The sequence below is a fragment of the Sapajus apella genome, unplaced genomic scaffold (genome assembly GCF_009761245.1).
Source record: "Sapajus apella isolate SASKATOON/1434 unplaced genomic scaffold, GSC_monkey_1.0 scaffold2, whole genome shotgun sequence".
Classification (NCBI taxonomy): domain Eukaryota; kingdom Metazoa; phylum Chordata; class Mammalia; order Primates; family Cebidae; genus Sapajus; species Sapajus apella.
The window spans coordinates 38465416-38478617 of NW_022436942.1; the positions used below are offsets into that span (position 1 = coordinate 38465416).

General features: G+C 36.4%; 1 protein-coding gene across 6 annotated transcripts in view; it reads left to right on the forward strand.

Annotated features, from left to right (window-relative positions):
• SYT1 (synaptotagmin 1) overlaps positions 1 to 10521 on the forward strand; it is a 566059-nt gene extending 555538 nt beyond the window's left edge. For all 6 annotated transcript variants that reach the window (XM_032296338.1, XM_032296345.1, XM_032296355.1 and 3 more), the window contains 2 exons: positions 2148 to 2281; positions 7463 to 10521. In XM_032296338.1, coding sequence (XP_032152229.1) covers positions 2148 to 2281; positions 7463 to 7669 — 341 coding nt within the window. In that variant the 3' untranslated portion in view covers positions 7670 to 10521. The remainder of the gene's footprint in view (positions 1 to 2147; positions 2282 to 7462) is intronic.
• The last annotated feature ends 2681 nt before the right edge of the window (positions 10522 to 13202 follow it).

Here is a 13202-nt window from a genome sequence, read left to right on the forward strand (position 1 = left end):
GGGAGGGCTAGGGAACTTTATAAGACAAACAAGGTCTCTGAACCAAATCAACATTGGCTGTGAACAATAACATGGATTATCAGTGACGTTTTTTGCTTCCATTTACAACTGTTTACAGTAAAGTTTTTTTTAACTGACCAACTCTTTAGTTTATGGAGCTGGTTTCTCAGCTCTAGGCCTGGATTTTTTTGAGGTTTTTTGTTTGTTTCTTTGTTTGTTAGTTTTGAGATGGAGTCTTGCTCTGTCGCCTAGGCTGGAGTGCAATGGCGCGATCTCGGCTCACTGCAACCTCTGCCTCCGGGATTCAAGCAATTCTCCTGCCTCAGCCTCCCAAGTAGCTGGGACTACAAGCACATACCACCATGCCTGGCTAATTTTTATATTTGTAGTAGTATTAGTTAGTAGGGTCTCAAAGTCCTGACCTCCTGATCCACCCGCCTCGGCCTCCCAAAGTGCTGGGATTACAGACGTGAACCACCACACCCGGCCTCTAGGCCTGGCTTTTAAAGACGTTCTTAATTTTGATGAAAATCTTAATTATGATCCCCTTAACTGGATGTAACATTTTTTAAAAATCTCCTAACAACACATATCCTGGTAATGTAGGCTTTAGGGGAGTGGGAAAAAAACAGGACCGGGAGTCAGAAGACCCAGACTGAGGCCCTAAATAAGTTCCACTTACTCAACAGAAACTGAATATGTGCCAGGCACTGTTTTAGCAAATTCAAATAGTGAATATGACAGACAAAATGTCTGTCCCTTAGGAGTTATGTTCTACTGGGGATAGGGAGAGGGAGATAAAAATACCCTTTTCTCATCTGCAGTTTTCTCTTCTAAAAATAGTTAGGCATTAGACTAGATCATCTGGAAAGTTTCTCCCAGCTCTACATGTTCCGAGAAAGAACATTGAAAAGAAAGGAAAGAAATTTGAAAGGTTTAGCAGTAGTTATTTTGGGGAAGTAAAATCCTAGATTCAAATTTTTTTTTTTCTTTTCGGTCATCATTGCTTTCTGATATTTTTTCTATAATGAGCATGCATTACATATGAAATGGAAACATGTTTAAGAAAAGCAGTAGAGATTTTCCTTCAACTGTGAGCATTGGTTTCTAGTGACCTGAAGGTACAACATTCATCCATTAGTAATGGGAGCTGTAAAAGGGAATTGTCTTGACCCTCCAGTGACTTATTACTTGATCTTTGCCTAATGAGGCTTTAGGGAAACTGCCCAGGGGAATCTGTCTGCTCGTTTTCCCATTACTTTGGTGTGTGTACCGATCTCTTCTCTTTTCCTCGAACACTTGAAGTTCTTCGCTACCTAGAAATATTCAGGCTCAGCTGGCCTCATCTCACTCTTCAACCTTCACATCTCAGTTTAAATTTTACTTCCACAGGTGCCTTACCAGAGCAATCTAAAACCTAAATTGCCTTCCTACTTTACTAACCGTACCATCCTTGGTATTTCCTATATTATCTCTATTCTGCTTTTTTCTTACAGTGCACTCTTGTCAACTTGTAATTTCATGTCTTTTGTTTCTATACAAACTTAGTTTATTTCCCCCACAGACTGAAGTTTCACTTCGAAGACAGGGATAGTCTATTGTGTTGCAGCTATATTCCTAGGGCCTAACTGTGCCTATCACATCATAGGCACTCAACTAATATTGATTAAATGAATAAATGAATAAATGAAATGGCTCCTTTGTTCTCTCTCTGTTAAGAGTTTTATTCTCATACAGTCTTGTGCTATAGGCAAGCCCTTTGCCAGCTCACAAGAGCGAACTGTTAATTTTTTAGGCCAATTGTTAAGCTTAGTGGCTTGACATTGGCCTTGGTTGGGTATATATATATACCATAGACATAGGGAAATGCTACATGTTAATACTTTTTTCCCCCAAAGAGCTGGTTTACCAGCATACCACTACTCTCATCTTCTAAATCAAACTATAAATATTGAGCTGTCATGGCAAAAAGCATGCCCCACAGGTACCTTAAACTATTTCAATAACAAATTATTGAATTTAAAAAATACTAAATACATGCTATATAATTATTTACCTGTGAGAAATAATTCTTTTATAAGCTAAATTATAATATAAAATATGTGTCTCTGATCTCCTAAAGTTTTTGTTTCCTGTTTTTCATTCAGATCCTTATGTGAAGATTCATCTGATGCAGAATGGCAAGAGGCTGAAGAAGAAAAAGACAACAATTAAAAAGAACACACTTAACCCCTACTACAATGAGTCATTCAGCTTTGAAGTACCTTTTGAACAAATCCAGGTAATGTCAAACATAATTTATCTTCCCACTCAATTTCATTCCTTCAGACCACATAAATTATACACACAGATCTTGTAAGTTATCAGTGCACATGCCTTCATTAGAACTGCCGTTCTTTCTCCCGTGCACATTTGATGGCTGACCTACATCAAGAGGGATAGGATAAAATATACAGCACAGGACGTGCTGACTCATCAGCCAAAAACAGCTGGCACTGTATTGAGCAGAAATAAAGTCGGAAAAAGAAAATCAACACAACAACTCTGCTAACTCAAAAGTGCATCTACAAAAGTTAAAAAGCCAAGAGAAAAATGAGCTTTCACTATTTACTCTTAGGCCATAAGTCAGTCTCCTCGTCAGGGCAAAAAATAGTGATAAGAGAAATATTTTTGGTTGATGTTAAATATGCAGCATATTGAGTCTTTATTAAAAGATGATTAACAATAGAAAAATTAGGCCAAGTTGCATTTTTAATTATTTAAATTCAGCTTCATGTGTCTGAATTGGAGTGGATGGCTATTTTAGTAAAAGTGGAGCCTCAATTTGCCAGACAATATTTATGATGGGAAGTATTCTATTAAATGTCCTTGTGGTTAACATATTCAAATTAAATTGCTATGTGGAGCCACAGTGATAACATGCAACCTTATCATTTAGGGTTTTTTTTTTTAATATTTACATTTTCTCATCCCATCTCCATAGTTAGCCTATAAGAATCCAAAGTTTATATCCAATAATTTTGGGCCATTTCTTGCAAATCTTGAATGGGCATCAGAGAGTCAAACTGCATAAAGCAACATTCTTTTTACATTTTATTAAATAATTGGCACAGGTGTATATTTTCAGTGATATAAAAGTTTGCTCATAACTTGAAGGAGAAATGGAGAGCAGACATCAAACCTACAACAAAGGGCCTTCTAAAGGTCCAGAATAACAAATATTCTCTATTTATTTTATTTACCAAATAATAGTTGTACATATTCACGGGGCACATAGTAATGTTTTCATATATATAATGTATTATCAAATAAGAGTAATTAGCATATTTATCATCTCAAGTATTTATCATTTGTTTGTCTTGGAAACATTCAATATCCTACTTGTAGCCATTTGAAATTATATCATATGTTATTGTTACTGTGGCCATCCTATAATGGTACAGAACACTAGAACTCATTTCTCCTATGTAGCAGTGATTTTGTATCCTTAAACAAATCTCCATCTTCCCTTTCCCAGTCTTTAGTATCCTTTGTTCTACCTTTTACTTCTACGATATCAACTTATAGTTAGCTTCCACATGAGTAAGAATATACAGTATTTAATTTTCTGTTCCTGGCTTATGTCACTTAACATAATATCTGCCAGTTCCATCCATTGCCACAAATGACAGGATTCATACTTTTTTATGGCTGAATAGTATTCCATTGTGTATATGTACCACATTTTATTTATCCATTCATCTGTTGTTGGAAACCTAGGTTAATTCCATATCTTGGCTGTTGTGAATAGTGCAATACCACTCTGAATATGCCCAATTGTGTGTTCATTTACCTTTAATCTATTCTTGGAAGACAGTATCTTATGAATTAATCACAGCTTTATTCCATGAAGAAAGCTAATATAATATCTACACTTATGTTACATATATAAAATATATATGCCTGTGTGTATATATGTGCACACACATACATTTTGCATATAAAAGATATATTTTATATATATAACTTTAGCTATATAATATATACATATATAAAATAAGTATAGCTATTATATTAGCTTTCTTTATGGAAACATTAATCCAAAACATACATATACATATATATATGTATATATAATGTGCCTAGGTCCAAGTTAACCACTTTATTTACATAATCTCATTTAATCCTTAGAAGAACTTTATGAGAAAAGTACCATTGTTATTATTTCAATTTTATATGTAAAACAAACAGGCTTAGAATTTCTTTGATAGGAATACATATACATATAAAATAGGAATGATAACAGAATCTTGTCAAAGTGAGATTATGCATATAAAAGCACTTGAGACAGTGCCCAATACATAGGAATACACAGTAAATGATACTATTACCATCATCATTATTATTACTATTATTCACATGCTAATGTCCTCTCTTTTTCAAGTTAACATGTTATTAGAAAATGGATCTAACAATAAGTTTAAATCAATATATAAATTATTGCTGTCCAATAGAACTTTGTGATGATTGAAATACTCCGTCGTCCATACTGTCCAATAATATGGTAGCCACAGGTGGCAAATGAGTACCTCAGTCACTAATGTGACCAAGGAACATTATATAACTTCCATGTATTTAAATTGAAATTAAAACAGCTAGATGTGGCTAGTAGCTACTGTGTAATATAGGGCAGTCTTAAATGATCCAGAATAACCAATAACTCCACCATCTTCATATTGGTTGATAGTTTTAAATACAATGTTTATCATATAAATTTTCACATGGTGGCATATTATACATACTTACTTACTTTAACCACTATTATATGAGTAAATGCAGAGGACACTGGTTCCCTGCTCCCAATAATTTATTCACTAGCCTGAACCAGTGGGCCCCCTACTTTGGACCCCCTTGCAAACCTTTAAGACATCAATTTTTTCCAACAATTTATTTTGTAATATTTCTTCAGTGAACTCTTTTGAGTTCTAAGACCTTATTCCTATGGAAACTAACACCTCCTGGCATTTTTTTTTAATTCCACAAAATAATATAAAGCAAGGCATCGAGATGAAAACTCCCATTGAGCTACAATTCTATGACTTTAAAATAAATAATCCTTTCAACTACAAGCTGCAGAAAAGGCAAATATATTGAAAGTGAAAAACATTAAAAAATAAGACACATGTTAGGTTTCTGGCCATCATTTTAGAGGCAATAACATTTTGTCAGAACAGACAGAAACTGAGCCCAATATAGAATACATTAGACATGGAAATAATGAGCATTCCTTTGTCTGTATCCCTCTTTCTCTGTTCCTTGAGTCAGTTTATTATTTTTCTTTTCCTTTTTTTTTTATAGGAGGCAACTTTTATAGTCTTCGCCTTTTTCTAGAAAATATAAGTATTTTACATGCTAAAATAGGGGTTTACGTTTCCCTTATCCTGAAGTAATAAAACAATATGCTTGTCCTCTGTCTTTCTCAATCCCTATAAAATGTATTATGAAAGAAGCAAAATATGCTAATTTCCAAATGCACATGAAAATGTAACCCCTCCTCCCCAAATATAGAAATAAACTACATATGCAACTGGAAACATTAATCCAAAGGCTTCACAAGGATATTTTGTTTTGAGTGCTACTAATTAATGCATTCTTAAGTGAAAGAATCAAACTTTAAAAACTTCTGTTACCTTTTTGTATACTGTATCCCTGATACATTTATAATGATTGTTTCCTGATAAATTTGCTTAGGACAAGTTCTTAGAATCAATATATCCCTCTTCTTGATTCCAGAAACTACCCATTGGATAGTTAATTCCTTTAACAATGGAATCACTACAAGGGAAGATTGTCCTTGTATTGCCATTGTGTTGCATTTTACATTCTAAATTCCACTTCCAGAAGGGATTGTTTTCTCTGTTCTGAAGCTGTATATGAATGACATTTCTCATTTCATTAATATAATAATTCAGTCTCAGCATATAAAGTCCACTAAAAGGCTGTAACTCAGCCGTGTCTTCATCTGGCCCTAGCTTTTATATTTTTCTGCTACTTTAACTCTGGCCATAAATGTTGCATATTCCATTTATTTTAAACTCTTATCTTTACACTCAGTTGCTAGATTGAAATCATCACATAGTCTGCTAAGTAAATTCGTTACTCAGGAAATAGAACTGAAATATGCTTTTAAAAAGTGTATCTTTCATAACATGATGGTATAGATTTGCTTTCATCAGTTCAATCATTCAGAAAAGGAAGTTATCAAATTTTCAAAATCTGATGGAATCACTGAAGTAAATCCTGTATAGCCTAAAAGGATATTTCCATTTGATATCAATGCCAGATACATAGTAGTTACTCAGTAAATGTTTACTGAGAGAATGTATGGATGAGAAAAAAATATCTTTATTACTATTTTTTAAAGACTTTCACTGTATTGTCACATTTTATGCTCACAATCATATGATTATTTGAAATTCGATATTCATTTTTTTGTAACATGCTGTCGCCCCCTTGAAATGAGATTATTGCACATGGTTGCCATGGGAATTATTATTATTATTATTATTTATTTTTTACCACATGTTCTCATTTATAAGTGGGAGCTAAATGATGACAACTCATGAGCATAAAGAAGGGAACAACAGACACTGGGATCTACATGATATTGTAGGTGGGAGGAAGGAGAGGAGCAGAAAAGATAACTATTGAGTATTGAACTTAATACCTGGGTGATGAAATAATCTGTAAAACAAACCCCGTAACACAAGTTCACCTATGTAACAAACTTTCACATATACCCCTGAACCTAAAATAAAAGATTTCTTTAAAAAAAAAAAGAAAAGAAAAAAAAGATACCACCTCTCATCACTATTCCTTAAGTCTTAAGCTTCCAAAACATCAACTTTAGGAGGCACGCCTAACCATAGCACCACCATTGAAAACAGTTTGCTAGAAATATCGCCATGGGAATTATAATCAAATAGAGTGGCCTGAACACCAAGGCCAGAGCTTTCACTGATGAGGCTATTGAAGCAAATGAATTTAGAGGTTAGCACAAGTTGACACAGACTCCATGGCATAGAGGTTTACAGGATAGGCTCTGAAAACCAAACAGCTCATTCCTTAAACAACCTCAGGCAGGTTGTATAACTTCTCAGAGCTTCACCCATCTTTATCTGTATAATGGCAATATTAATAGGATCTGTTATGAGAAGTAACAGTTCATTCAGGTAAAAGACTTAGTGCAAATATAAGAAAAAATAATGTTTGAATATGAAGATGATGGTGGTGACAATGATGATATAGTAATGGAAGAAGAAAGATTAGACTCAAGCTTTTACATTCAAGCCATTTTCATCCTCATCCTAGTGGCTGGAGATTGATTCTTTTATTTCCAATTCCTTAGATCTCAAGGAAGCTTTCTAGTTGGGTCTTATCCCTAGAGCTAGATAATTCATATTCATTTTGTGTCTCCCTTCAGAAAGTGCAGGTGGTGGTAACTGTTTTGGACTATGACAAGATTGGCAAGAACGATGCCATCGGCAAAGTCTTTGTGGGCTACAACAGCACCGGCGCGGAGCTGCGACACTGGTCAGACATGCTGGCCAACCCCAGGCGACCTATTGCCCAGTGGCACACCCTGCAGGTAGAGGAGGAAGTTGATGCCATGCTGGCCGTCAAGAAGTAAAGGAAAGAAGAAGCCTTTCTGCATTTGCCCATATAGTGCTCTTTAGCCAGTATCTGTAAATACCTCAGTAATATGGGTCCTTTCATTTCTCCAGCCATGCATTCCTAACACAATTCAGTGGTACTTCAAATCCTGTTTTAATTTGCACAAATTTAAATGTAGAGAGCCCCTAAGTCCTTCATCATACCACTGCCCTCCAAATCTACTCTTCTTTTAAGCAATATGATGTGTAGATAGAGCATGACTGAAATTATTTATTGTATCACACCGTTGTATATACCAGTATGCTAAAGATTTATTTCTAGTTTGTGTATTTGTATGTTGTAAGCGTTTCCTAATCTGTGTATATCTAGATGTTTTTAATAAGATGTTCTATTTTAAACTATGTAAATTGACTGAGATATAGGAGAGCCGATAATATATTATATGGTAAATATAGTATCGTCTGCATTCCAGCAAAACTATCAACTCGTAAGGCACTAGTACAGTTAAACTGATATCTTAAAGGACAACTTAAACCTGAGCTTTCCAAGATAAACTTACACCACATACTTGGTAGGTGAATCCAATTTTTTAAAAATCCTGCACAGGCAAAATAGAATGATCTGAGTAGTAGCATCCAGGCTGACCTCAAGGAAGCATAGCCACAAACCAGAATAGCATCTGTCTGTATATATTTACAAAGCTAAAATAATGACTTCACTCTTACATTTGAGAAAGCAACTGAACAGGAGTCAATGATTTCATATTACAAGGTGTTCCGTGTGTGTGTGTGTGTGTGTGCGTGTGTGTGTGTGTGTGAGTGAGTGTGGTGTGCACACATTTGTTTGGGGATAGGGAGAGAAGATGCTGAGGGGAGAAGTCAACATTTATGAAATATTGCCTGACTACTTAAAAAGAAAAAAGTAGCTCTCCGTTATCACCTTTACATAAAATGTGCATCCTGTGAATTCTGTTCCAGATTTCACACTTAGAATAATTCCAAAAGGGTTGCACATTAGAATTTGTAACAAAATATTTTATTATATAAAACCAGATGAGAAGGAATGCAGAATATTTTTAACACAGCAATCTGTGCTTATTACACAAAATTACTTTGTGGTAAACAGACAGTATTGTGATCCCACCAAAAGACGAAAAAAAAAAAAAAAACCAACAACAATTAGCCATAGTTCTGAATGCACTTCAATTAAGCCAAAACAGACAGCTAGTGATCTTTTTATATACTCTTTTTACTTTTAAGTTTCAATTTGTCCTTTAAAAAAAGGTGAAACAAGAACAAGTTCTAGAAAACTGAAGCAACCTCTTATGTATACTAGATGCTTGATTTAGGAGGAGTTTTTAAATGTTTTCAATGTTATTATGTAGTAAATGGCACTATTATGAAGCTACTAGTCATTCCATAAGAGTCTTAAAGGACTGCTCTGTGTAACACTGTGACTGCCGTGTGTGCTTAGACACGTAGTTTCCTCAGTGGATAGCACTCAATTTATTCCGTAGTGATATTGTAACAATACTGCCATTCCCTTCTACTGCACTGCCCAAGGTGTGTGTAGCACAAACAGTTCTCATTACAAAGGACCAATTCAGAACTGAAAAGCTATGCATAGGACAAGGAAGATATATAGAATGGGGTGGAACACAGCATTTTGTCAAGCACTGTGCAATATTCCATATTTTTCCCCACTATGGTAGACAACCACTTTGTGGAAGGGCAGCCTGTTATGTCACATTGCATCTACTCACTTTTCTCCCACTCACTTCTGTGACCTATTTTAATTTCTGGGCTACAGACAGTAGTGATCCTCTGAAATGAAAGTTTATCTTCACAAATACCAAAACAAAATGGAGGAAAACTAAGCATTGACCTCATGTTCAGACTTCAGGATATCACACCATGTCTTTTCAAAGACTAAAGAGAATTCAAAAAGGGCTGATGTAGGCTTTGAACATGGGGCTGGCTGTTTCCCAGAAAATCTGGAATTCCTGTCATTACTCTTTCCTTATCAAAGAAGGGGCAAATGCTTTTGCCTTTTAGCCCAGACATAGTAAACACTTTATAATTGGGACAGACACAAAAGACAAAAGAAAAATACCATCTCCTTCTGCTAAAGGTCCATACATCTAAAAAACATAGGTAATAGAAAATATACACAAGTCAGATTGTGAGATTAAATAATGGCTTGAACAGAAAATTCAAACAAGACTCTTTTCAATTTAAAGGAACAAACCCTTCCAAAGAGAGGGAGTTGATTGGCTTTTAAAAATTATTTAAATATCAGAAATGACATTTAATTTCACTGTCTTCAGCTTTAAGTTGTTCACAATGAAACAACACCTTAAAACAAGCAGGTTCAAGCGGCTGAGCAGATATTATTTCTTGCATTAAAGTACTGCTAATGTATTCTCCTGCAACACTGCCAGACATGGGATTGTCACCATAGAATTAGTTGGTACTATGCCATCTTTCACAAGTCAGTGATGGAACCTGCTTTATGACCAAGATTCATCCTCAAATAAGCCACATGTACCTTTCTGACAAAGCTGTGTAAAGTATTAGAATCCGATACTCTAGAAAGATCCTAGTTGCCTTTGTGTATATTTACTGCCTGCTTGAGTGTTTCTCTGTGTGGGTTTTTTCTGTATCTTGTAGAAATGTTGGGGTGTTTTCTTCTGCCATATGGCTCGTGGCCCGCGAGCCAACTACTTCAGCTGTATTTTACCTTCATTTTTGATGAGGTGGTTTAAATTTTGTTTCACTTTGTGTAGTGAATTCCACAGTAGTTTTCTGATTGTTGTTAAAAATAACATATTACACAGATATTCAATAAAAATGTTTTATTTCCTGTTGATGTTGCCGCCTTCCCACTCTTTTCCTTGCCTGACTCTGGTGATAAGCCAATGGCCTATTGACTTTGGGGGACTCCTGGAAACAGCAGCTAAACAAAAGTTTGCACTGAAAGCCAGTGTCTGAGTCACTGATGACTGATGACTACAGAATGGCTGGAGGGAAAACAATGCCTGGAGAGCATTTGGCCATGACTGCTCGGTGTTCCTGGGCAGTGTCATTCTCAACATGTGTTTCTCTATTCCTGTTTGTGATCAGTTCATCTGGCATACTCTGAGGCTTTTCACTTTGCCCCAACATGCATCATTCAGAGTTTTCACTCCAGAGCCCAAGTCACATAGCTTTTCCAGAATGGGACTGCAAACAAGATTGTTTTAACCCCAGTTTCAGAGAACAGCATGATACGTTAAATTCTATACCTACTGCGATTGTCAGGAGAAATAAGTAAACACTTTTTCTCCACTAAATTTAACATTTATCAAGTGCCTACCTTACTGGATGCTGGAGCCCACAGTCTCAGGCTGATATAAATACACTATCGCAGTGCACTGTGATGTGCACTTAAAAGTAAGGATCTTATAGGTCGCTGAGGACTTTTACTGGATCAATCACAGTAGATACCATGGTGTATCACCATAGTCCCCCTTCAGCAGAGAGGTATTCTTGCTGCAGCTGCTAGAAGTGGTGCTTGCTGATAGCTGACAGCTGTGTTTCTCTGTGCTCTACCGAAGGAAGCTATCTCACCTAAGTTTATGCATCCTCCCTGGGAGCAGCCCACATTTGGCTGCTGATGTGGGATCTCTCTGAAGTGCCATCTCAGTTTCATAGCCCCAGGGGTTAGTGGAGACTGCTTTTGCAACTGTGCTGCAATTCAACTTCTTTCTCTGCCCTGTTCGTTTTCCTCATTGCTTTGCAGGTGTTCCTAAGAGAACTTCCTCCAATAAAACCCCTTTATGTATACAGCTTAATCTCAGAATCTGTATCCTCAGGATCCAATCCCACAACACATTCTTTGGGGAGGAGATATCAAGAAGAGTTTTCTAGAGACGATAGAAGTACAAAAGGAACTGGCAGGAGTCACCCAAGTCAAGAAGTGGGCAAGACTTCTGCAAAATTTATCTCACAAGTATATTCATGATAGGGTCTTTGAGGGTTGGCTACATACATCATACTTCCTTCCATCAGCTCTATCAGTCATGGCCAAATAAAAATAAGAATGAAACCCAAACTGCTAAGACAACCAGGAAGGATGGTTTAATTACTATTCACTGTGAGGAAGTTGTTGGCAAAGGGTTCTAAATCTAAGTTTTTAAAAGGAAATGTAAGGCGCAACTAGGGTTACAAATTTTTAAAATCAACATTAAATAATCACAATTGTTTGGTTTTCAATGGTGAGGATTTTGCTTCTTAAAATGCTCTCGAAATTTGGCCCAAAGCTATTTAAAGAATATTTCTTAATGAATTCTCAAAAAGAAAAAAAAAAATCACTTCATCCATTTTCAATGTTATTTTCCCAAAAGCTTTGAAGGTCTAACATAAATACATTTAAGATTTTTATTTGGTGTACTAGCCAGGAAAACAAAACCATTTCACATATTCAATGAGGGAATTTAACAGGCAACTGGCTGCATAAGGGAGAGCTGAGAAAGCAAAGCAGAGGCAGTGGAGGAACTCAGGGATTAGCAGTTATCACCTCCCGGGCTGGGAGAAGAAAATAGAGAATGCAGTGTTCATGGAGCGTGGGACTGAAAAGGAGGGGCTTGAATCTTGGACAAGGTTGCATGGAGACTGCATGATTCTAGGACCACAAAAGGGTATTGGGTGCTGGTCCACCCCAGAGGTGATGGAACCGCCCGAAAACCCTGATCCATTAGCTGCTCACTACTGCTAGAAGGAAGATGAAAGAAGCTGAAGGCAGGAAGAGGATCTCTTCTCCTCCCCTCCCTTCCACTTCAACCAGTGCTTCCCATTGGCAGAACCAGCTGGTAAGGGATTCTAGGAAAAATAGTCTGCAAAGGCTTCGACCCCACCCCAAGTATATAGCAGAGTACAAAGGTGGGAATGAGAACAGCCAGAAAATGATCAACGCATTAGGAAACCTGTTACCATCTGCAAGCACTTCTTAAATGCTTTTCTTTTTTTCACAGAGGAGTCAGATGTTTCTGTCTGTCACACAAGTCATCCCCCACCTGATAAAACATGCATAGAGATCACATTCTTATTCTATTTATGCAGAGTTTGCTCTTAACAGATTTGAAAATTCCAACCATGATTGTAGTTACCTCCCACCCCCACTGCAACACATCTTTATTACATATGCACAGGACTCCTTGATGTTTAGCAATTGATTTAGGCTGCACACAAATCTTTACCATAAAACAGTCACACGATGACTTTGGAATAAGAAGGTAAAAAAGCAGGAAAATAAAAATGAGAAATAGCCTAGTACTAAATGTACAAAGAAATTTTCCAAAGCATACAGAGCAATAATTATGCCGGAGGAGCCGTCAAGAGAGACCCAGAAATAAAAGCACTATGCAAACATGCTGATGATTTGTGTAATCTAAGTTCTGAGGCTGGCTGTTATATACATTTTCAAATCCACATTTCAGCTCTATTGATTTCTTCGCCCCCCACTGCTTCCCACCAATGAATATCCCCAAAGTTCTCACATTCATCTTTCCT